Source organism: Pelobates fuscus, chromosome 5 (genome assembly GCF_036172605.1).
Source record: "Pelobates fuscus isolate aPelFus1 chromosome 5, aPelFus1.pri, whole genome shotgun sequence".
In the NCBI taxonomy this organism is placed as follows: domain Eukaryota; kingdom Metazoa; phylum Chordata; class Amphibia; order Anura; family Pelobatidae; genus Pelobates; species Pelobates fuscus.
The window spans coordinates 215,386,839-215,414,293 of NC_086321.1; the positions used below are offsets into that span (position 1 = coordinate 215,386,839).

The 27,455-nt window shown below is 40.8% G+C and overlaps 1 protein-coding gene across 1 annotated transcript in view; it reads left to right on the forward strand.

Moving 5' to 3' along the window:
* PRUNE2 (prune homolog 2 with BCH domain) overlaps positions 1–27,455 on the forward strand; it is a 377,810-nt gene that overhangs the window by 251,988 nt on the left and 98,367 nt on the right. The window contains exons 10-11 of the mRNA XM_063456533.1: positions 2,258–2,319; positions 3,594–3,794. Of these exons, the coding sequence (XP_063312603.1) occupies positions 2,258–2,319; positions 3,594–3,794 (263 nt within the window). The remainder of the gene's footprint in view (positions 1–2,257; positions 2,320–3,593; positions 3,795–27,455) is intronic.

Here is a 27,455-nt window from a genome sequence, read left to right on the forward strand (position 1 = left end):
AACATACCCCATTTGCAATACCTTGGGTTGTCTTCTTTCGCAAATGGTATGCCATCATGGGGCTAATTCTCATTCCTTGGCTACCATACGCTCTCAAAGGCAACCTAACCAATCTGACAAATTTCAATAAAAAAAAAAAAGTAAAATCAAGCCTTATATTTGACCCTGTAACTTTCACAAACACTATAAAACCTCTACATGTGGGGTACTGTTATACTCAGGAGACTTCGCTGAACACAAATATTAGTGTATCAGAACAGTAAAATATATCACAGCAATAATATCCTCAGTGAAAGAGCTGTTTGTGTGTGAAAAATGCAAAAAACTTCACTTTCACTGACAATATCATCGCTGTGATATGTTTTACTGTTTTGAAACACTAATATTTGTGTTCAGCGAAGTCTCCCGAGTAAAACAGTACCCCCATGTACAGGATTTAGGGTGTCATAGAAAGTTACAGGGTTAAACACAGTGCTAGCAAATTAAATTATCTGTACTTTTGGCCTGGGTTGGCAGGCAGGTCCCTCAAATTGCAATCATTAAAATTACTTAATTAGGTAAAAATATTACATAAATATGCACGTAGAATTTTAATATATATGCATATTTATATATTTGACGTCTACGTGTATATTTATGAAATTATTTATGTAATTATGTATGTGGACATATGTATATTTCGTATTATTTTTATTTATTTATTTATACATAGATATATATATCATTACATTCTAAGTATATTTTGATATAAATATATATATATCAATATCAAAATACTGTTAGAATAAAACTGAATATATATATATAATTTTTTTTTAATTATTAAAAATTATTTTTATTTTTTGTTATTTATTTTTATTAACATATTATTTGTATTTTATAATAATATATATATACCATATATATAGTTGTTATATATATTGTATATATTCGTGTGTAATTTAAATATAAGTGTATTTTTATAATTATATACGTATATATAAATATAAAAATACACTTAGTGTGACATTATATATATGATATATATACATATATTATATATAGGTATATATAGATATAATACATGTATATATAGCATATATATATACACATATTATTTTTTTTTTTTTTACACAGATTTTTTTTTTACACTTTATTTTGGATTTTTCACTTGCAGGGAGACTGCCTGTCAGCACAGACAGTCCCCCTGCAGGCAGACACATGGACACCTATTGCGGTCATGTGATCGAGTGATCACATGGCCGTGGGGTCCTGATCTGCCGAAGGGGGACTGCCTGGGCAGACAGGCAACCCCCCTGGACCGGGTGGAGCACTGATCGCCGCCGTGGGACCGACGGCGATCAGGTAAGTAGCCCAAAACCGTTATGACGGTTCAGGACCGTCAGCGGTCCAAACGCACGTTTTACCGCTGACGGTCCTGAACCGTCAGCGGTCGTTAAGGGGTTAACAGCTATATAGAACTAAAATAGGTCACACAAAATATTGCAAAATAATAATAAACTCAAAATGAAGGAAAAAAATATAAAAACAATAGATTGAGGTAGATCCAGTCTACCTCTATCATGTAGATTGTAAATGCAGCACACTACGAGCAGTTTTCAAGAATTTAGATACAATATAGCACTTTTCTATCCGAACGGTATACAGGCATTGGATACAATGTGGCGAACTCTGCCTCCCACGGTATCTCTAGGAACATTCAGTGCTTTTGTTATCTTTTTGTATCCTTTTCCTTGTTTGTAAAGGGCGACAATCTTTTCTCTTAACTTTGTGGACCATTCTTTTGACTTAGCCATACTTCCCCTAGCCAGTTCGGGTTTTTCAAGTGTTCCAGCTCAAGCACACTTGGGGCAACGAATGAAGCCCTTGATGAGTTGCATCAGGTGTGCTTTTAGAGAATACATGTTTTGCATATTTGTACTGTTGTGAGGGATTCTATTGCGGGTGTTAAATAATGTTGAAACCGGAAAAGTTATTATAAGTTGCATTTACAATTAATTTGGGGAAACCACATTGTGTTGAGCTATTTGAATTACTTTTGTTTGATTTGTTCATTGCAAACAGCTGAAAGTCTGTAAATTCTTTACAATAAACCTAATTTTCAATGGGGGTTTAATACATTGGATTACAACTCTACATACATAAGACAGTATAATATATATTGATTGACTTCATCAGTTCAACAAACATATTTGAAAAATGTTATAGTTAGGTGAAGAATAGCTGGTTTTCTTCATTATTATATTTTTCTTTTCAGGGAAACACTACTAGATGATGTTGGCATGGACATTCCATTTGATGCAGCAGAAATCAGACCCGGTAGGCTATATTCTTGTTCTTCTATTGTAAATATATGTATGACTTTCATGCAGTGATAAATTATTCAGGAAGTAAAGCTGTATCCTGTGATAGGCTAATTGCTGAAAAGATGCAGGGGAAAGGTTTTATTTAAAGAATCTGGAATCCATCCCACTCCAATTTCAACTGTAATGCTGAAACCATTTTTCTGTATTTCACACATTTTAATTAGATTGCACAGAGTATGTGTGGAGTATAAAAATATTTTCGTTTTTATTGCGGACATCTATGAAAGCAGTATTCTGTTTGTGCCTGTAATAATATGTCTTTAAAATCCTTATATTTATTTATAGCAGCCTTATACTCATATACCTTCCTGGTACCCAAGAGATTAGCAGGGTTACTTAAAGTGAGAACTCAAAGTGAATTTCAAATTTAAGGCCAGAGTAGCCAATATGAAAGCATAGCTGTTTGAGAGAGTGTTTCCAGTTCAGCTACGTTTACCTCAAATGTGAAATTCATTTTGAATTAACTTTAAATTCTCACTTTAGAGAAAAACTGTAAATGCATTGTAATTCTGTAAATAAACATAACACCAATTTGCAAAACCCAACAAAAGAAACAACATCCAATAGTTTGTTGGACAAAATCTTGCACATGCAATTTGGTTGTTCATTTGTTCATTTAAATACAAGGAGGGAGCTATAGGCAGATGAGGTCTCTAATACAATTAGACCTATTGTCCCTCCCAGAGCACTCATTCATTAGCGGCAGGTGGGAGCTAATAATAATATTAAGTCCACCTCCCACAAAAATTGTGGCCTTCAGCCACACCTGAATAAAAACAGTTGCCCTACTTACCCTTTCTTACCCCTATAATAGGGGCAATGAATCAAATTCGTATTAAATAAGAAGTTATACTCACTATCAGATTTCTTTTATCTTCTTAAAAATTATTGTCTTTAACCGCAAAAGAGGTCAAATAACAAACCACATTGCAACTGTTAAAATAAAAAAAAGGATTAGATTGACAAAAAAAATAACATGCTGGAAAAATATGCAGACTGTGCTAGTGGGAACAGATCTTCCTATATAAGGGCTTTTCCATGCTATGCAAGCGTAGTCAGAGCATTCTGAGTGGCTGGCTTCTAAGCCACTGTTTGCTTGCTGTATTTAGACATGCCCCGGCCCAATGTTTTGGGAAGAACTATATATATAATGTTTTACTATTATATTATTTATAAAGGACACTTTTTCATTCCTTTTATAACAATGCAAATTCTTGAAAATTTTAGAACCTCCAAATTCGTTGGATCTGAATGGCTTCCATACGAGAAAAATAAAACTCACGGCACCTAACATCAACCTCTCTCTTGACCATAGTGAAGGCTCCATTTTGTCAGATGATAATCTTGACACACCAGATGAGCTTGACATTAACGTTGATGATCTTGACACTCCTGATGAAGCTGATTCCTTTGATTATGCAGGACATGGTAAGATTCTAATTTAAATGTTAAAGGCAAATTTGCAGTATGTAATTATTTGAAGCTGTTCAGTTTATAGAGGCATATACTGAAAGGAAAACAAGCTATAGTAACCACGATCATTGAGCTCTGTTCCTGTTTCATGCTGACTCATGCGGACAATTGTGGCTTTGAGTAGCAGCTACTATGTGCACACTTCCAAAGCTTTAGCTTTCAGAACAGACATTTAAATACAACTCCTTGTGCAATCGGAATCACAGTGTTAACATTCATTTGCTTGGTAGACATGTAAAAATGATCATGATATGATATTTGCTTGGTAGACATGTAAAAATGATCATCATATGATATTTGCTTGGTAGACATGTAAAAATGATCATGATATGATCAGAAATGATCATGGTAATTTACCTTAACAATTATTTTAAAAAAATGGTTCATACACATTTAAATATTTGATTAAAAATTGGTTGCCTTTCGCTTCCTGGTTGTTTGCATTCTGGTACCTCACAGTTTAAAATATCATACTATGTGATCTTTGTTTATTATCTCATGAGACCAAGCACAGTGGGTGAAACATGGTGTCATCATAGCGTGGGATTCATTTTACCCGTACTTTGCATATCATAAACAATAATTATATTTTTTCTATGGTATCTGAGTCATATAATCTAGTTGATTTTGTTAACATATGAAGTGATACATAACCACATTATTGGACAATAAATAATAATAATAATATGAAGGGTTTTGCAAGGGGATTTCCAGGTTGATATTTCTTCTGAAATCATTCTGTGGAATGTTCCCCTTTCACATGAGGGCTATGATTGGCAGAAGCAGAGACGTTGGACCTCGACTATTTAAGTTAAGATCTTCTAGACGTTAAGGTGAAGGATAGTGTAAAAAGAATGAAGTGGTCAATGTGGCTCTGCTACACAGTTTTTGAACTTGTAAATGTTTGATTGGTTTTTCATAATACCATTAAAAAGATCAGAGAAGGTTCAGAAATCAAAAAAGGATCAAAAAAGGAAGGAAAGGGGAAGGTAGAAAAAAGTTACATTATCATGAAATAATCAGATTCTGACTAAACATTTAAAACTGGAGGGATAAAGTCCAGTCATTTATGATAAGGAGACTCTCATGGCTTCGGGGACATCGGAACTGGTGCATGCAGCAATGGGCACCATGAAGAGATTTTATCTCATGCAGGGCAATGGACCCATCGGTTTGGGGTACTCAACAGAATAAATAGAAGAGAGTAAGAAGCGATTAGTTTATGCAGCTCCATTTCTTGTCCATTGGGAAGCTGACATGTGGGGTTGAGGGACTCAAAGTATTTCCCCTGGGAGGGGTGAAATGTCATGGACTAGCCGACTGAAAGGAGCAGATGACCTATGGACCTATGTAGGATTGCAGAAGTACTGCTGTGTTCTGATGTGCTGTCACATAAACCACTGGTACTCCCCTTTCCCAGGGCACCTGAGATGCTCTGGAGGTTATTCTGTGACAGTTGTGGTGCCCATCACTCCAGAACACCAGCCAGCAGCCTCTGCACCTTGATGTGGAGCTGGGAACCCCTTGGCGGTCGCTCCATTCATCCAAGATGGTTCTGAGTCCCACAGTCTTATTTATTGATCCCTGCTAACCCCACCTACAAATAAGACATGGTCATTTAATCCAGCAGCCTCTTATAAGGGCACCCCTAACAGTCAGTGCTTGTTTGTTTTGTTGCCTGCCTCAGAACCCCTAGAATTTTTTTACCCAGAGAGTCTTTGCAGGTTGTGGAATTTTGCTTGCCTTTAGACTTCGCTGTTTGCCGTTTGCTCTGACCTCTGGACCATCTTACATTGATTACTGCCTGATCCTTGCTCAGATACCTTGGAATTTGACTTTCTTGGTTTTTTTTTCATACTAAGACCTCACTATATCTGTTTTTGTGTTTGTACGGTATTTCCAGAACCAGACACAGCTCCTGAGGATTCATATGTTTGCCATATGTACACTTACCACAATCCTAATTATAAAAAAATAAGTTTTGCTAATAATAACTTCTACACTACTATGAAATTGAAGAAAAACATTTCAAAATTAGTAGACCTTATTGGGAAAATGACTCATGTCTAGAGGGTAGTCAGTTGACAGCTGACCCCAGTATTATTATTATTATTATTATTATTGGTATTTATACGGCGCCAACTAATTCTGCAGCGCTTTACAATATTATGAAAGGGGGGACATTTACAATAAATGAGACAATTACATAGTGACACAGGAACAATTGGTAGATGAGGGCCCTGTCAGGATCCCGCGGGCGGCTGCGAGGGGAGGCTGCAGTCCGCTCGCGGCACTCACCCTCCAGCCGTCCGCGGTCCCCTTCCCGGCGTACGCTCGGTGGGTGGCATCCTCCCAGCCTCGGATGCCGCCCGCGTCTTCCTCTCCGTCCCCCAGCGGCAGCATGCATGACGCTGCATGCTGAGAGACCGCCCAGTTTTGTAAACGCCGGGGTCAGCCACCTGACCTGGCGTTAAAGGCACAGTGCCTCAATCACAGTGGGAGGTATAGATATCTCCCACGTGTGATTGTTAATTCTGATTGGAAATTATCCAATCAGAATTAATCTAATGGTTTAAATACTTACCTTTCCTGTCTCTCTCTGCCCTGTTGTGGTCTTTGCTTGCTAGTATTGCTACTGAACTTGTGTTTCTCTCTGGTTACGTACTCTCTGGCTTGTGTATCCGACTTTGCGACTTTCTCTTACCCTTTGACCTCGGCTTGTCTCTCGTTATTCTGTCTTCTAGTTCCCCTTACTCGGCTTGTTTCCTGACTATTCTTTCTGTGCTTAGTCCGGCCACTCTAATGTCCGGTACTGCACCTTTTCTGTGTGTATGTTAGTGTGTTTTGGTTCCCAGAATCGTGACAGGCCCTGCTCAAACAAGCTTACAGTCTAGAGGAGGTGGGGTACAAAAACACAACTGGACAGCAAACGTGACAGCAATCAAACAAGGTGGAAAAGTAGCAGAACTGGAGGTGAGAGTGGAGTGAGGCTCTTTAGGAGAGCAAGAGACAGATCTGGATAGGTATAGATAAGCTACTCTGGGAGTCCATAAGCATTTCTCAACAGATGTGTTTTGAGGGACTTCTTAAACAATTGAAGAGTAGGGAGTAGAGAGTCTGACGGGGGTAGGCAGGCTGTTCCAAAGAAGGGGAGCTGCCCGTGAGAAGTCCTGCAAGCACGAGTTAGCAGTAAGGGTGCGAGCAGCGGTCATGAGAAGGTCACTGGCAGAGCAGAGAGACCGAGAAGGGGCATAGCTATGAATCAGTGAAGAAATGTAGCAGGGACTAGAGTTGTTTAAAGCTTTATAGGTAAGAGTAAGTATTTTGAACTGACACCTATAGGATAAAGGAAGTCAGTGTAAGGAGCTACAGAGGGGTAAGGTACGGGAGGGGCGGGAGGGGCGACAGGTGAGAAAGATCAGCCTGGCGGCAGCATTCATTACAGATTGTAGTAGGCCAGTTCGGCTTCTGGGGAGACCAACTAGGAGAGAATTATAGTAATCAATGAAAGAGACTACCAGAGCATGGCAGATTATGCTCTATATATAAACTGCTGTCAATCATGTTACAGGCAGTGGTGTATCCTGGTTTTGTGCTGCCCTAGGCAGGACAAAACTCAGGCGCCCCCCTTCCCCCCCCCCGCGCCACCCCCACCCAACCCTTCCCCCCGTCCTGCCTTCTAAATACAAACACACATTCACTGACGCATACAGTAGCTAACAGAAACACACACTCACAGGCAAACACACTCACACTAACAGACACACACACAGTCAGACACACACACTAACAGACACACACACACTCACTAGCAGACACACACACACACACTCACTAACATACACATACACTCACACTAACAGGCAAACACACACACAGTCAGACACACACACACTCACTCACACTAATAGGCAAACACACACACTCACTCACACTAACAGGCAAACACACTCACAGTCAGACACACACACACACACTAACAGACACACACACACTCACTAGTAGACACACACACTCACACTAACAGGCAAACACACACACACAGTCACACACACACACACACTAACAGACACACACACACAGTCTGACACACACAGTCAGACACACACACACTAACATTAACATATATATATATATATATATTTTTTTTTTTTAAACCTCCCCCCAGCCTCCTTACCTTTGGGAATGCTGTGGGGGGGGGTTTCTCCCATTCCCTGGTGGTCCAGTGGCTGCTGGGTGGGCGGCTGGCGAGGGAGCACTTCCCCTGAGCTCTCTGCTCAGCTCCCTCGCCGCGCGCAGAGTGAGGCTGGGAACCGGAATATGACGCCATATTCCGGTTCCCAGCCTCACTCTGCGGGGGGGCGCGCGAAGGAGCTGAGCAGAGAGCTCAGGGGAAGTGCTCCCTCGCCAGCCGCCCGCCCATCAGCGCCCAGCAGCCTGCATGCCCGGCCGGCATGTCAGTTAGCCGCAAGGCTAACAAGGCATTTGCCCTGGGCATATGGGGGCGGCTTTTTTTGCCGCCCCCTGGAAAATGCCGCCCAAGGCAAATGCCTTGTTTGCCTCGCGGCTAAAACGTCCCTGATTAAAGGGCCACTTTGATAGGCTTTTGCAGCATTCCTGTGGCTGTGACAGCTTCAGAAGGGAAGACGTCCAGTGACAACCACAAGACTGTTGTGGCAGCCTATCTAAGTGGTCCTGTAACATGAGTGACAGCTGATGTCCAACTGCAACTGGTAGAAGTGGAAAGGGCATTATGTTCCTCTTCTGCATGGAGGTGATCCGTGCATTATTACGCAATCATTATTATCTTTATTTTGGCTCACATTATCCCTTCATCAGAACAGCATATTCAGCACTCACAGAGGTTGGTTTTCCATTAAGTCAGTAATAATGCATGGATCACCTCTATACCAGCTGTATTAGTTATGGTGTCAGCAGAACTCACAATTTCACTTTCTGATCTGCTAACAAAGCTTTAAAGTTACTTACCACTACAAGCGTATGCAAAAAAAGTTCTTGTTTTGTGTGCCTCATGGAGTCTCAGTGCGTCTATTAATGTGTCTATTAATTGAGTTGTGTATATGTGTGCGGAGCTAATGTAATGAATAAATGCAGAACTGTGATTGTGCATAAGATCAGTGTGTTTATGTGTGTGCAAAAGCAGAAGTATATGTGTGTGGATGGTAAGTGTGTTCTAGAGTGCACAGGTAACTATACCCAACCATATGGGTATGTCTCAGTTTCACTACTTGCTGTTGCGTTATTTCATTCGCACTCTCACCTGTCAGGAACATCTATGCAGGTCTATGACACCTTTTGAGCAATTGTGCACTCCCAAGCTTTTACACGGAAATCAGCCTATCTCTGGTTGATGCTGTGGGACAAAGGACAGTGCTCTACCCCATGTCTGGTGGAAATGTTCGGAGATAGTGCCATACTGGAGGAGCATGCACTCTACCTTGTGCCGCTTACTGGAGAGTCCTCCTTCTTTTGGTCCTACAGAATATCTACTGCATTATATTAATTGTCCATCTCATCTACAAAATAATCTCTGCTCAAACACCTCCTGCATGCTCCAAAGACTATGTTCCTCCTCCTCTGCAGGAGCACTCCCCCTCCAACATTCCAACAATGGTCGAGAAATTAGAACCATGGAGGAGATGACCATGGCCTCCCTATAGAGACAGGAATGGTATGGCTCCACTTGGGCCCCATAGTTGGATTTTCTTGATGGGAAACATATGAGTATTGGGAGGAAGAGTTCTGGGGCAGCGGAGGGTGTGGGTAGCTTTCTTCCTATCTTTTGATCCCTCTTATTCTCATCTCTTTGCATTTTCTGTCTTTTCCCCCTGCTTTTCTTATTTTCTCCCTGCTCTCTCCTGTGTGGGGAGTCTATCCTTTACCCTATCCTGCTCTCTTTTGTTAATTTTTATAGTTCTTTACTGAAACACATCTGTCTCTGGATTTAGTTCAAGGCTTCCTCTGTTCTACCCAAGTCACATTATCTTGCGTTTTGAGACTATGAGACTACAAAATGATGTGCACCACTTGTTTGTTTTTCAAATTAATTCTTTTCGAAAAGTCTCTATTTCAATTCTGGGATTCCTACCTCTTGGATACCATAGTTCTGTTTTCTTTTCCTCCCCTTCGTGGGATATATTTTCCTCATGTGGTTTTTGTTTTTGAATTTATCAAAAAATCTTAAAGATTTACCAAATAAGAACATAATGTAATTGCCCTAAAATTTCTGCATAACTCCTTTGTGTTCCTGTTAATGAAAGACTGTCCTTCTTTTTTGAAAATAGGAATTGGATCAGCGCTGAGTGATCTGATAGGAAGGTGAACAAATCGAAAGCTGCAACCTATGGGTATGAGGTTCCCTCTAATAACCTCAAAGGAAAAATGGCAAAAACAAAATAATAGGTCGCGCTAGGTACAAATAGATGAGTAGTAACAATGTAAAATAAATAAATAAAAATATAAAAATATAAAATAGAACAGGATCAGAAAGAATCGGAATAAAATTGTTAATATTGATATATATATCCACTTACATACACTTTAACAGTAAGTCATGGAACAGTTATAATGAATAGTCCCAATATTTAATAGTCTGCTTGTATATTCCAATGAATAAGTCGAAGGCTTGATATACAAGAATTTCCAATGAAGAGAATGGATCTTCTAATTCATCGGGTGTCTTGACTCCGTGGTGTACATGGAAAGATAAAGCAAAGAAACTCCAATAGTGCAAACTGAGGACCAATAAGAGCAGGATGAATATAGGAGAGGTATATTACTCACCTATTATTGAGCATAAACCAGCTCAAGTATAATAAGCATTCAGTGGCGTCTGCCCCCCACTGGCGGGATAAGGTGAAGATAATTCCTCGGTATAAAAAAAGGGGAAGAAAAACAACCAAATATAGTGCTCACTGTAGATATGATAAAAATAAATATAAACAGTAGAAATGCAGGTACTCACATTTGGATGAGCAGGATATACTGCTCAATCTATTCGTATGGGTGGTATAGTCCCCACCTAGGATTCTTTAGCAGGTATCAGCTTCACAGTAGTATATGACCAGGTAAAATAAATAAATAAATAAATAAATAAAGGATATATGGCAAAAATAATTCTAGGTAAAACCAATATTCCTTTAATAAGATAATAAATATATAAAATTAGCCAAAACGCGTTTCGCCACACAGGGCTTTATCAACTGGCAATAGTAAAAATCAGCCTGGTACATAGATGCTTAAATAAGCTGAGAAAACAGATGCTTATTCAAATTTTAGCGCCAAAATGACGTCATCAATACACAGTATAAAATACAAATATATATTAAAACAGAGAAAATACAAGTCATTAATGATAATAATAAGAGGATGAATAAAACCCTTAATTATAACTTTAAAACGAGTGTTATTAAGTAAGAAGAATACCAAATGAAAAAGGAGTAATCAGTCACGTGATCGCGGATAGCCGCGATCACATGGAGTTCCCTAAAGCCTTTGGGTAATGTAGTGCACAGCAAGGAACATGGGAGGACCGGATGAGTGGGAAGGACAGATTGACACACGTGATCGCGATCGTCCGCGATCACGTGGTATACCGCAATGGGCATTGGGTAATGTAGTTTAGACGGAGGTCGGCACAACATAGCACACCTCCGTCTCTGTAAACGAGCAAACTGCATAAAATAATGATGATTGACTGTGCAAGGGAAAATAAAAACGAGCATAATGGAAATAAAGGGAGTAGTAATAGAATGTATAGGGGAAAGATAAATAAATAAAAACGAGCATAATGAGAATTAAAAGGAGAGGAAAAAAAAGGAAAGGAGAGGGGAAAAAAAAAAAAAAAAAAGGAGAAAAAACTTTGAAATAGTAAAATGAGTGAAGAAAAGGAAATGTGTATATATAGACAGAGTATGATTATGTAAATATGTAGAGTGAGTATATGTTTGAGTGAAATGGATCTACAGGGATGACAAGAATATGTGCAAACTAGATAGTTGCCTTATAAATAAACAGAGACAGCTTCTGAGAGAGTAGTGGGAAATAAATATAGAATTAATATAAATATAAATAGACAAGTCAGAATTAAGAAAAATTGTAACTTATATTGTAGCAACAGGATATAGGAAAATAATATGAGAGAAAATAGGTAAAAATAATGAAAATAAATATAAAAAATGAATAAAAATTAGATAAAAATGGAGTAAAAAGTAAAGATAAATATAAAGATAATCGATAGGAAAATAATAATGATAGATAACGGAAAAATAAATGGGTGAGTAAATAAGAAAATAAATAAATAAATGTGGAAGAATATATATGAAGAGATATGGATATAGAGAGCAGAGAAAAGAAAGATAAAGAGCAGAGAAAAGAAAAATAATAAAATAGTATATTATAAAAAGTTAAAAAGATCAAATTCTGCATTTAGTCCTTGTGGGGCAAGGGTTCTGAGTTGAAAGACCCAATACATTTCTCTTTTACCCAAAATATTGGTAATGTTACCTCCTCTCCATGGGAGGGTAACATGTTCTATCCCAATAACTTTCAGAAGTGTCGGGTCTTTATTGTGTATCATAAAGTGCTTAGAAACTGAGTGGTTGTCATAGCCCCTTTTGATGTTACGGCAGTGTTCTGCCACTCTTACTTTGAGACATCTCTTAGTCATGCCCACGTACTGTAATCCACATGGGCATTCCAATAGGTATATAACCCCTTTAGTGTTACAACCAATGAAGTCTTTAATAGGATAAGAGGTTTTTGTAATATTAGAAGAAAAATTAGTAATTTTCGAATTCGTGGTACCTTTTGTGGTTCTGCATACAATACAATTGTTACACTTAAAACAACCTTTAGGTTTAGATAAAAAATTCTTATTTTGTTGTACACTTTTTTTTGTATAATTTTTGGTAAGTATTGTTTTGAAATTCGGCGCTCCTCTAAATATAACATTGGGTCTATCTGGGATGTAGTCTTTTAAAAGGTCATCTTGTTTCAGAATGTGCCAGTGTTTGTTTATAATTTTCTTTAAGGTTTTATTCTTGTTGTTAAAATCTAAGATAATGGGCAATTGTGGGGGATCTGCTTTTTTCACTTTATATGTTAGGAGCTCTTTTCTTTCTCTCTCTTTTACCAACTCCAGAGCTACATCTAATTTTCTTACTTCATAGTTTTTTTCTAAAAACATATTTTTCAATGAGGTAGATTGGGTAATAAAATCAGCTGTAGATGAGCAGTTACGGTGAAGGCGAAGAAATTGGCTTTTTGGGATGCCATCCAACCAGGGTTTATGGTGGCAACTCGTCTGATCTATTATTGTATTTGTACAGACTTCTTTAAAAAAAGTTTTTGTTTGGATGCATCCGTCTTGGATAAAGATATTTAAATCTAAAAAATTCACTGACGTATTGCTGAATTCTGAAGTTAAAACAATACCTCTATCATTAACATTTAGATGGTCTAAAAACAGTTTAAGAGACATTTCTGAGCCTTGCCAAATAAAAAATAAGTCATCAATATAACGGAAATAGGAAACCAGGTTTGCCCGCCAGCAATGATCACCCCAGATGGCATCGGATTCCCAATCCGCCATGAAGAGGTTAGCATAGCTGGGGGCAAACCAAATCATTATTATTTTCCTATCGATTATCTTTATATTTATCTTTACTTTTTACTCCATTTTTATCTAATTTTTATTCATTTTTTATATTTATTTTCATTATTTTTACCTATTTTCTCTCATATTATTTTCCTATATCCTGTTGCTACAATATAAGTTACAATTTTTCTTAATTCTGACTTGTCTATTTATATTTATATTAATTCTATATTTATTTCCCACTACTCTCTCAGAAGCTGTCTCTGTTTATTTATAAGGCAACTATCTAGTTTGCACATATTCTTGTCATCCCTGTAGATCCATTTCACTCAAACATATACTCACTCTACATATTTACATAATCATACTCTGTCTATATATACACATTTCCTTTTCTTCACTCATTTTACTATTTCAAAGTTTTTTCTCCTTTTTTTTTTTTTTTTTTCCCCTCTCCTTTCCTTTTTTTTCCTCTCCTTTTAATTCTCATTATGCTCGTTTTTATTTATTTATCTTTCCCCTATACATTCTATTACTACTCCCTTTATTTCCATTATGCTCGTTTTTATTTTCCCTTGCACAGTCAATCATCATTATTTTATGCAGTTTGCTCGTTTACAGAGACGGAGGTGTGCTATGTTGTGCCGACCTCCGTCTAAACTACATTACCCAATGCCCATTGCGGTATACCACGTGATCGCGGACGATCGCGATCACGTGTGTCAATCTGTCCTTCCCACTCATCCGGTCCTCCCATGTTCCTTGCTGTGCACTACATTACCCAAAGGCTTTAGGGAACTCCATGTGATCGCGGCTATCCGCGATCACGTGACTGATTACTCCTTTTTCATTTGGTATTCTTCTTACTTAATAACACTCGTTTTAAAGTTATAATTAAGGGTTTTATTCATCCTCTTATTATTATCATTAATGACTTGTATTTTCTCTGTTTTAATATATATTTGTATTTTATACTGTGTATTGATGACGTCATTTTGGCGCTAAAATTTGAATAAGCATCTGTTTTCTCAGCTTATTTAAGCATCTATGTACCAGGCTGATTTTTACTATTGCCAGTTGATAAAGCCCTGTGTGGCGAAACGCGTTTTGGCTAATTTTATATATTTATTATCTTATTAAAGGAATATTGGTTTTACCTAGAATTATTTTTGCCATATATCCTTTATTTATTTATTTATTTATTTATTTTACCTGGTCATATACTACTGTGAAGCTGATACCTGCTAAAGAATCCTAGGTGGGGACTATACCACCCATACGAATAGATTGAGCAGTATATCCTGCTCATCCAAATGTGAGTACCTGCATTTCTACTGTTTATATTTATTTTTATCATATCTACAGTGAGCACTATATTTGGTTGTTTTTCTTCCCCTTTTTTTATACCGAGGAATTATCTTCACCTTATCCCGCCAGTGGGGGGCAGACGCCACTGAATGCTTATTATACTTGAGCTGGTTTATGCTCAATAATAGGTGAGTAATATACCTCTCCTATATTCATCCTGCTCTTATTGGTCCTCAGTTTGCACTATTGGAGTTTCTTTGCTTTATCTTTCCATGTACACCACGGAGTCAAGACACCCGATGAATTAGAAGATCCATTCTCTTCATTGGAAATTCTTGTATATCAAGCCTTCGACTTATTCATTGGAATATACAAGCAGACTATTAAATATTGGGACTATTCATTATAACTGTTCCATGACTTACTGTTAAAGTGTATGTAAGTGGATATATATATCAATATTAACAATTTTATTCCGATTCTTTCTGATCCTGTTCTATTTTATATTTTTATATTTTTATTTATTTATTTTACATTGTTACTACTCATCTATTTGTACCTAGCGCGACCTATTATTTTGTTTTTGTCCTTCTTTTTTGACCCAAATATCTGTCCTTTTTTTTTTTTACCCACAGACCCTTTTTTATAGAAGTTTTTAAATAGAGGAGTGTTGGATAAATTATGGGAACCATCATTTATCTTTCTGGAAATTACACCATTGAATAAAACATACAAAAATCACCTGTAACTTTTTCATGAGATTTTTGGATTTCATTCAAAAATCTTATGAAATAGAAAATTATATCACAATACAGTTTAGTCCAGGCACGACCAGGGCACACATTGCAAATGACGAAGAAAAATAGAAACATTGTTTTTTTTGCTCCTCTTCTCTGTAGGCTTTCTACGTAATGACTGCCAGGTGCAAATGACAGAGCTTATAGAAACGAGTGATATGAGTCATATGTATAAGATGAAGACTCCCAGTTGCAGAATAAGGATTTTAGAGAACTATGGGTGCAAATGTGTAGTTCTCTTAATATATGTTGTTTTTTTTGCTATGTTACTAGTTTACACTTGGTATTCCAAATGAATTGTATTTCTTTTCATGTAAAATACCTGCTTTTGAGCTGAATAAAAAATGTTACATTTTGAAAACAAGGGAACATTTCAATATTTACTTGGAAGACTAAGAACAGCAGATACATCAGCAGGCCTTCTTTTTTGGCAATTCTTCCGTTTCTATGCTCACAATCGCTCCTTTGTTAGTATAATCTGACCTTTCCCTCTGAAGCAGTGGAGCACATTAGCTTTAATCAGGGCAGCAAGGAGAGGCCTGTTGCTTGCCCATACGTGTCTTGATCATTATTTTGTAACGGTCTGCAATCATCTTATAAAAATGACGAGGCTAGGTAGAAGGATTTCTTTATTCAAGTAGAATTGTTTTTATAGGGTGTGGAGAGAAATTGGCAAACTCTGATAGTAAGGGATTAAATGTGTATTGCTAATGGCAAATATACTTTTTGACACGTTAACTGATTTCCTGGCTCAAGTTCAATAGAATTGGCAAATGTGATGACTCTTAAATGTAGAAAATAAAATGGCACTAATAGAATTTGGCTTATGTTTTATCATTGTTTGTATGATCCTAACAAAACAAAAGTAGCTCTCACCCGAACACCACGAGACAGAATAGAATTTGCAGTCTACTTTGGATGTTTACTTAGACTGTGAAATGCTCTAGCAAGTGGTATGTAGCTCTTATATCAACAGTATGTTAATATAGGTGGAAATAGCAAGTCCTATCAGGTTTTCTTGGTATTAACAAATCTCAATCAGTGCATTAAAAGTTTAAACAAAAAAGCAAATCAGGAAAGACTACTGGTTTTGATCTCTTAATGACAGTTTTAGAGAAATCCTAATATACCATGCTGTTACTGACATGTTTGGATATGTTTGTTCCCTAATTATGCTGGTTCAGAAAGTGTCACTCCCCTCCACACACACTGTCACCCTCCTCTACACCGTCAACCACCTTCACACTCACTCTCACCAATCTTTCCAAATTGTCACACACTTCTTCACACTGCCACCCACCTATACACACTGTCACCCCGCTCCACATACACTGTCGCCCCACTAAACACACTGTCAACCTCCTCTCACTGTGTCACCCTCCATATGGCACTGGCACACTTCTTCACATACACTGTCACCCCCACACACAATCACCCATCTCTACACACTGTCACCCCCTCCTCACACACTGTCACCCACTTCCACTCACACTGTCAATCCCCTCCACACACAATATCACCCTCCTCTACACACTGTCACACAACTCTACACACTGTAACCCACCTCCACACTGTCACCCACCTCTACACACTGTCACCCACCTCTACACACTGTCACCCTCCTCTACACACTGTCACCCTCCTCTACACACTGTCACCCACCCACCACTGTCTTCTCCACACTCACTGCCATCCACCTTTACAAACACTGTAACCCACGTCCACACTGACACCCACCTCAACACACTGTCACTCCCCTCCACACACACTGTCAGCTCCCCCAGCGGCCGCCAGCAGACCTCTCCCAGCGGCGACCAAGAGACCTCTCCCAGCGGCCGCCAGCAGACCTCTCCCAGCGGCCGCCAGCAGACCTCTCCCAGCGGCCGCCAGCACAGGTGCCCCTGCCCCAGCAGCCTCCTGCAGTGCACGTCCCCTGGCAGGTAGGAGTAATGTGTGTCAGTGTGAGTTTGTCTGTGTGTCATGGTGTGTGTGTCTGTCTGTGCCATGGTGTGTGTCTGTATGGTGTGTGTGTGTGTCTGTCTGTGTCATGGTGTGTATCTGTATGGTGTGTGTGTGTCTGTCTGTCTGTGTCATGGTGTGTGTGTCTGTCTGTGTTATGGTGTCTGTCTGTATGGTGTGTGTGTGTCTGTCATGGTGTGTGTGTCTGTGTCATGGGGTGTGTGTCTGTCTGTGTCATGGTGTGTGTGTCATGGTATATGTGTGTGTGTGTGTGTCTGTCTGTGTCAGGGTTTCTGTCTGTATGGTGTGTGTGTGTCCGTGTCATGGTGTGTCTGTCCGTCATGGTGTGTGTGTCTGTGTCATGGAGTGTGTGTGTGTCTGTCTGTGTCATGGAGTGTGTGTCATGGTATATGTGTGTCTGTCTGTGTCATGGTGTCTGTCTGTATGGTGCGTGTGTGTGTCTGTCTGTCATGGTGTGTGTATGTCTGTGTCATGGTGTGTCTGTCTGTCATGTTGTGTGTGTCTCTGTCATGGGGTGTGTGTCTGTGTCATGGTGTGTGTGTCATGGTATATGTGTGTGTGTCTGTCTGTGTCATGGTGTGTGTGTGGGTCTGTCTGCGTCATGGTCTGTCTGTGTCATGGTCTGTCATGGTGTGTGTCTGTCATGGGGTGTGTATCTGTCATGGTATATGTGTGTTTCTGTGTCTGTCATGGTGTATATGTGTGTTTAAAAATAGTGTTTTTGCTCACCTTTTTTTTTTCCCACACAGCGAGCTGGTCTCCCCTCAACTGGCCCATCCTCTATGGCTGAGATCATCAAGCTTGATGATCTCAGCCAATCCAATGCTTTGCCATTGGATTAGCTGCAAAACGTTACACCAATCAGTCTCTCCTCATAGAGATGCATTGAATCAATGTATCTCTATGGGGAACGTTCAGCACCTACAGAGTTTGGAGGCCCTGAATGTAGGTGCACTGACACAGGAAGCACCTCTAGTGACCGTCTCAGTGACTGTCACTGGCGGTGTCACTTTGAAGCAATGTAAAAAAACCTTTCTCTGAAAAGTCAGTGTTTACGTTGAAAAGCCTGTAGGGACATGCATATATATATATTACTCAATCATCTGTCATGGCAAGACATAGCCTTACATGTTACACGCGACAATATATGGCGCAGTGACTTATGGGGCTGGCATAAATTTTTTATCCAGGGCTGCTTTGTATCCCCAGTCCGGCCCTGCCTCCACTCACACACACTGTCACTCCCCTCCACACATCACCCTCCTCTACACACTGTCACAGAATTCTACACACTGTCACCCACCTCCACACGCACTGTTACCCACCTCCACACTCACTGTCACCCATTTCTACAAACTGTCACCCATCTCTACAAACTGTCACCTACCTTTACACACTGTCACCCCCGTACACACACTGTCACCTACCTCTACACACTGTCACCCCGCTACACACCCTGCCGCCCCTTCAAACTCAGTCACCCCACTCTACACACACTGTCACCAACCTCCACACACAATGTCACCCTACTCTACACACTGTCACACAACTCTACACATTGTAACCCACCTCAACACACTGTCTACCTCTATGCACTGTCACACACACCTACACACCTACACACTCCTCTCCACACACGTCAAACATCTCTACACACTGTCACCCTCCTCCACACTCACTATCACCCATTTCAACAAACTGTCACCTACCTTTACACAGTCACCCCCTACACACACACTGTCACCCACCTCTACACACTGTCACCCACCTCTACACACTGTCACCCACCTCTACACACTGTCACCCCACTCCACACACTGTCACCCCACTCCACACACTGTCACCCCACTCCACACACTGTCGCCCCTTCACACACAGTCACCCCCCTCTACACACACTGTCACCAACCAGATTGAATACTGTCATTTGTTGGAGAAATATCAATGGAGAGAGTAAAGTTGTGAAATAAATTGAAAATAACAATGACAGAACCAACAGTTTATAATTACATAATTATTTTGAATATTTTTTATTTGAATAAGGTCACTATCAGCTGTAGTGCAGTCAAACATGGTTTGAGCAAGGCCTTTTGATTTCTGAATGTAATATATTTATTTTGGGACTGCATCATCTTATGTCAATCCCTTGTTATATTTCTAGATGCCAGACAATGAAATTTATTTATACAAGGTACATCACTCGCATTAAAATAATTTAGTGGATGTTTTCTGGGTGGCTAATAAAAACAGCAATGACATTTTAGGTACTTTTAATAAATAAACCTCACAGGGTAACATAGAAAGATGTTCCCATGGGACAGATAAAAAAAACTTTTAAAGCTTTTGACCTTTTGACCTTTCAGACACTCCAACTGTGTTACTACAGAAACAGTTCTTCACTTTCATTTCTCATATTCTTAGAAGCTCAAGTTGTGGGAAACTATTTTACATTGTTTTCTTGAACAAACTAATTAATTTTGTCATAAACATTCTACTGTTCCTTCTTACAACTCCTACATTCAGTCGGCATGTGTAGCATTTTCTTTGTCAGTAGGTAAAACTGAATAAATACCCATGTTACTGCATATGGCTTCATCTAACATATGGTCTTTAAAAAAAATAACTATGTACACCCAGTGGCGTACACATGACCCATGGGGCCCCGGTGCGAAAATTGATCCGTGGGCCCCCCCCCCCCCTCGCGCTTACTCTGCGCGGGCCGGGGCAGCAACACATGGCGGCGGGCACCTGGTCGCAGGGGTTGCGACCGCGGTATGTACGCCACTGCATGCAGATGCACACACACTTAAAGGACCACTACAGACACCCAGATCACATCAGCTCAATTAAGTGGTCTGGGTGTCAGGTCCCTCTAGTTTTAACACTGCAGCTGAAAGCATAGCAGTTTCAGAGAAACTGTTATGTTTCACTGAGGGTTAATCCAGCCTCTAGTGGCTGTCTCACTGACAGCCGCTAGAGGCGCTTCCGCCATTTTAAGACACTGAACGTCCATAGGAAAGCATTGAGTAATGCTTTCCTATGGGCGGTTTGAATGCGTGCGCGGCTCTTGCCGTGCATGCACATTCGGAGCTGAGAGGCGGAGGGATCCCCAGCGCCATGGGAGTCCGGCGCTGGAGAAAGGTAAGTGCTGAAGACACACACACACTCTCACGAACAAATGCATACACACTAGCTAACAGGCACACACATTTACTGACAAAGACACACTCAGCGGCAGACATACATACACACTCACTTACAAAACATACACTCTCACTGACAAACACACACTCACTAACAGACATCAAACAGACTCACTAACACACACACACACAAACACACTCAGTAACAGACACACACAGTAACACACTCACTGACACTCACTAGCACACACTCTAACACAAACACTCACACTAACACACACACACACACACACTAACGCTCACACACACTAACACACACACACACTAACACTCACTCACACACACACACTAACACTCACTCACACACACACTAACACACACACACACTAACACTCACACACACTAACACTAACACACACTCACACACTAACACTCACACACACTTACACTTACACATGTTTTTTTTTTATTTAATCCCCCCAACCTCCTTACCTTTTGGAGTGCTGAGGGGATTCCCTGGGGTCCAGTGATGCTGCTGGGCTCCTGGGGGGGCCGGTCACCCGGCGGGCTGGCTGGTCCTGCGGGCGCGCGAGGGAGCACTCTCCCCTGAGTGCTTCCTCTTCAGCTCCCTCGCGCGCCGCGTACTGATACCGGCGCCGGAAGATGACGTCATCTTCCGGCTCCGGTATCAGTGCGGTGCGCGAGGGAGCTGAAGAGGAAGCACTCAGGGGAGAGTGCTCCCTCGCGCACCATCCGGCCGCGGGTGTAAGCAGGGCCAGCCTCGGGGGGCCCGGAGGTGGCCGGCTCCTGGGCCCCCCAGGAGAAGAGGCTGGCCCAGAGCGTACATACCGGGTCGCAGGGGCGGCCGGGCCCCCTGGTGGGCCGGGCCCGGTCGCAGCCGCGACCCCTGCGACCCTGGTATGTACGCCACTGTGTACACCAATGTACAGTGTTAAAAAAAAAAAAAAAAAAAAAAAAAAACAGTAACTGTAAACTTTATAGTGGTGTAAATTGCATTTTATTATATACCTTTGTAAATGAAAGGCTCCTTTTTCCCATATAGGAACACTATAAGGTTAGGAATGTAAAACTGTTTTCATAACGCTCTAGTGCCCCTATCTTTATTTATGAGAGGAGAATGACCTGATGTGCATGAGCTGCAACGTCACATGCAATGGCGGGACTACCGGGGTCGCAGGGGGTGCAGCTGCAACTGGGCCTGTCACTCTAGGGTTCCTGGCCACCCTGTGGACCCTGCGACTGGGTGCTTGCCGCCATGTATTGCGGCCCCGGCCTGCGTAGTAGAACCGTCAGGGCCACATTGAATGAGCCCATCGGGTGGCCCATGCTGTTAGGCCACCCAATGGAAATGAATTCCCAGGGGGCCCGCTCAGCGCTGAGGTGCTTTCACAGGGCGCCCGTGCCCCCTTTGATGACTTCAGAGCGCAGGGAGGAAGTAACTGCCCCGGTCACTTCCTCCCTTCAATCACAGAACCTGCGCGGGAGGAAGAGAGGATGGAGTCAGAGTGGGAACTGAGCCATCAGCCTGAGCCACCAGTGGACCCCAGGGAAAGTCACCCACCTGCACCTAAAAGGTAGGAAACAGGAGGGTGACTTAAACATTTTGTATGTGTCTCTTTGTGTATGTGTGTGTGTGACTGTATGTCTGTATGTGTGTGTGTGTGTGTGTGTGTTTGTATGTGTGTGTGTCTGTGTGTATCAGTATGTGTGTCCCTGTATGTATGTGTGTGTGTTTGTATGTGTGTGTATGTGTGTGTGTTTATATGTATGTGTCTGTGTATATGTATATCTGTATGTATGTGTGTGTTTGTGTGTCTGTCTGTGTGTATGTGTGCCTGTATGTGTATCTGTTTCTCTGCATGTATGGGGTAGGGGGTAGATGTATGGGGTAGGGAATAGAGGTACAGGGGAGCGGGGACATATGGGGTGGGGGGGTAGACCTATGGGGGGGGGGGCATGGCAATTTCTGCACTGGGGCCCTGTGGTTTCTAGTTATGACTCTGGTCACATGGCTGGTTTTACTCTGTCAGTGCAGCAAAAGCGCTTCTAGTGGTCATTAGAATGACAACCAAAAGAGGCATGTTTAACCCTTCAAGGTAAACATTGCCCTTTCTGCAAAATGGAAATGTTTCACATTGAAGGGTTAAACATTTAAGAGCACTGCAGCAAAGTCCCCTCATTCCAATGAAGTAGTCTGGGTTTCCAATATGCTTTGGGGTATTACTTAAACATCCATAAATAGTTAAAAGGCCTCTTGAAGCATTATAACATGAAGCAATAGGTCAGAAGTAGGCAACCTTCGGTACTCCCGATGTTGTGGACTATATCTTCCACAATGCTTTTACAGCCATAATGCTGGTAAAGCATCAAGGGAGATGTAGTACTCAACATCTGGAGTACCAGAGCTTGCCAACTGCTGGCATAGGGTATAGTGCAAGGAGGCCCCCTGTCATTGTTACCCTGCCTCACACAGTGTTATATATCGTGACAGCAATTGGCAAAAACTACTGTGACTATAAAACTGCCTACTCAATCATAGGCATACATGTGGCCTACATTGGCAAGTGCACACAGTGAATTGCTTCTTGGCCTATGAAAATTCGGTTCGCAGCCCAAGAATGGGGCTTTGAAAAAACAGCACATGTAACATGGCAGCTATTAGCTTACTACACAATATTTTCTACTATTTTTTTTTAATTTGTTGTGATTTTAGCTTCGAATCACTGTGTGCTTTTAAAATAACTAATCTTTGCTAAACTTTTTTTTGTCATTGCTTCCTGACTTTCTTGAGATTAAACAAGGAGGGATAAGAATACATTTTAGAAACAGAGTGTAATAGCAGATAAGAACCATTTGGCCCATGTAGTCTGCCCAATTTTTTTTTAAATACTTTCATTAGTCCCTGGTCTTATCTTATAGTTAGGATAGCCTTAAGCATATCCCATGCATGCCTAAACTCCTTTACTGTGTTAACCTCTACTGATACCGGAGAAACTGACGGAAGCCAAGCACAGAGAAGTGGACACAGGTTTCTTCAGGAAGGAAGAGATTCTTTATTCGATTCACCGACCGGGGCTCAGAGGGACTAATGTCACCAAAATACAACAAGATCTGAGCCCAGAACTGACTGTGTAAATGCATGATATAGACATATAGCTCCTCCTATAGTTAACTCTACCCACATATACTCTTTACCCAATCAGCTGAACAAAGCCTAACTTCCCTTACCTGTTAGACCACATGGCTCACCCAGAACAATGGAGGAGGGGAAGTGTTTTCAGTTTCTGCATTCCTGCACTTGCTCAGTACAGTTTTGATTGTATCTTAGCTACGTGTAACTGACTAACTGATACACCAACATTTACACATATGCCACGTGGAAATCTCGGCCTACTAAATTTAATTTCTACCGAGCTTCCACCACATTCCCCCCGTTGATGCTTCTGATATTTCCCAATTCCAGATGCATCACTTAACCATAGTTTGCTTACACCTCAGGTTGCCATGAATCAGAACAGACCTCGTAAGCATCTTAGCATCATTACAAATTCCTTCAGCACTCCTCATCCTGAATATATTCTCTCTGGGCTAAGGGTTCATACTTGCAAACAGCCATTACATGTGCAGCTGTTTTCCTTTCTGTCGTGCTCTCTATGACACTCTGTATGGACCTAATTACCAATGGAACCAAACATGGTAGAAAGAGACAACACTATAATCAACATGACTCCTCCTACCAATGTCTTGATCCCTCCAAGCTGCTCGTACCTACTTCCAAACCAACTACTAGAATTGTACCCATTCCAGGCTTAAGTCGGTACATGTGTCAGTTTAGCCATGTGGCTTGTGAGATCAGCCACTGCCTGCCCTTCATCATCTATGTGCAGACAACAGTTGCTGAGATTGAACTTTCCACATACACCTCCTTCTATTTGCACTGGAAGTGAATGGAGGACTTTATCAACAGCCCAACTGGTTTACCTGGTAAAAAGGCTATGTGCTTTACAGAGGAATCCATAATTGCCTAATGGTAGAATGAGGCTTGAATCCCTGTATTAGAATACAATAACACTTCATGGGCATACAGTTTGGCTGTTAACCAGTTCCCTCACATATTACATCCCTCCTATTGGCAATGAAGCGCGCTAAGGTAGCCAGTGCCACTCATTATCTTCCCAGCTACCTACATTCAAGGATGCTAGCTTCTTTTTATGATTCACATCATAAACCTTAACTCCCAAGGTCTCTCCTGTTTCAATTGGCAACAAGAAGAAGGATGGTTTGAGCATACCTAATACACATGCCCCTTCCCAGTCCTGTGGTAACTCCGAATAGGCTTTCTTACCACAGATCCAGTACAAATTTGCTGGGGCTTTCCAACTAGATGTAGCAGATAGGTCAAACCACACATCCTTTAAATTGGTATAAATTGCAAACGGATTAGGTGGTTCTGAGACATTTGAAGCTGACCACCAAGTTGTATCTTTTGTACTATCATTATAAGCTTTTTGCCCTAGACAAGTCATTTCTCCTACAGATGTATTAAACATTATTCCTTTCCTTGCTATGCAAACATAACCTATAATGGAGGTCTTTAATCGCCACTCAGATTTACCTCTAACACTCACTTGATAATCAGTCTGAGAAGATATTAACTGTTCAACTGTCTCAGAACCGGAATACATTACCTCCTTTGCTTCCCATGGCCATTGGTCTCCCAAGTTAGTACCTCCACACACATAGCAGTTGGTTACATTAAGACTACCAGCAATGCTTTCGGCTAGATCTATAAATAAGTTTTTCGCATTATGGGGGATCTTATTTTCCACACTCATCTCCTCATAGAAGGAATGAAAGACCTGATGAGTCTGGGTTGCTACAGTATCGGTCTCTATTCATATAAATAATATTGTCCCAGGATCCAAACCTGTTCCATATATCTGGAACCCAAATAAGTTACCAAACCTATCTATGAATCATTCTGGGTCATTGATAAGTATATGGACTGGGTTACACTCCCAAGACTTACAATATGGCTTGGTAGGCAACTTAGTGACGATCATATCCTTATCTACTGTCTGTCCCCAGGTTGCCCACCCTACACAGGACCAATATGGACAATAATTATATCTTTATTTGGGCACTTTGGATCCATATATTTGTACTTACTACTGGGGCAAATATATTTATCATTAGACCCATACGTTCTTCCCCTTTTAAGATCACCCCATACATTCCACGGTTTCCTACCACCTGATATCGCCTTACATGCATCAAATAGCAGAACACCTGAAGAATGTACGGTTTCTAGTATGGTCTTATTTATCAGGGTCCCCTGTGAGTCTCCATTCCGAATAGTCAACCAAATTGTACGGGGTTGATACTCTGGACTAAAACACCTAGGTTCTCCTGCTCTTAGATGGCATACACTATAATCTATACTCAAGTATCTACACTTAGATACATGTCCTTTACACTCATATTGTGAATGCCAAATAAGGGTCTGGGAAATATGATTGCCTGTTTTCGTAGTCTTAATGCAAACCTCACAGCCTGGTGTGTCGGTACCTCTACCTTCCTGAATAATTAAAAAGACAAATATACACATTATCAAACACATCACTCCTGACATCTTTGTCCTGACTCTTCAACCGTGCGATGCCACCTCAGCTACCAGGATGTGAGGGCTGCAGGGAATGGAGTCCTTCCTGATCCTCACTTTTCTTCACAGAGGTTTTTCCTCTGGCTTAACGTTGGTAGGTGGTCAGGCTTTATTGTGGCCGTCAAAACACCTACTTGTAGATCTTTGTTGATGTTCCCTTTTAACAATATTCTCTTCGCAAAAAACACTTTTAATCCAACTGGGTCACACGCTTCAACCGGATCTTGCAAGGATTCTCTGGATCTATGGTAGCTCGCCAGGAATCTGCCGCTGGTTTTTACCCTAGAGTGATGAATCCACGGAGTCACTTCTACAACCTTTACAACTGTTGGGGTAGATAAAAGAACAACATAGAGACCTCTCCACTTGGAACCTAATGGAACAGTGTTCCATTCTTTTGTCCACACTTGATCCCCTGGATGGTAAGAATGAACAGGTGGATAAATATTATACCCATTTCTGTACCTCCTCCATAGTTTTACTCAACTCTACAACCTGCTGCTGGGTAAATCCTTCTCCCAACTGACTCAAATCCCCCCTTAAGTTACCAAGCATGGAAGGTAGATGCCTATACATAATTTTTCAGCAGTAACAAAAGAAAGCATCTTTGAGGTCTAGGAAGGTATAGTAGGTTGCCCCAACTGGTATTAAAGCAAGCAGATTATAGGGGATGGGTACCACTGGGTGTATATTGACTACTGCATTATTAACTGCTTTTAGATCTTGTACAGGATGATACTCATCTGATCCCGGCTTCTGAACAGGTAATAATGGAGTGTTCCAAGGGGAGGTACAGAATTTTAGGATGGCATACTTTACACACTTATCCACATAGGTTTGTATATTTTTCTTAGCCCTCTATAATATATGGTACTAACTAAGGCTAACAGGATACGCTCCAAGCTTTAATTCAATGTGTATTGGTGGAATATTGCGAGCAAGTCCTGGAGGATTATTCTCTGTCCATATTCTTGAAATGTCAAATAAGGATTCATCACTCTTAGGGTCTGTATTTGTTATTATAGAGTAGAAGTGCCATTCTTCTTCCCTTTGCACCGATACTGATATTATGCCTGGTGATCTATTA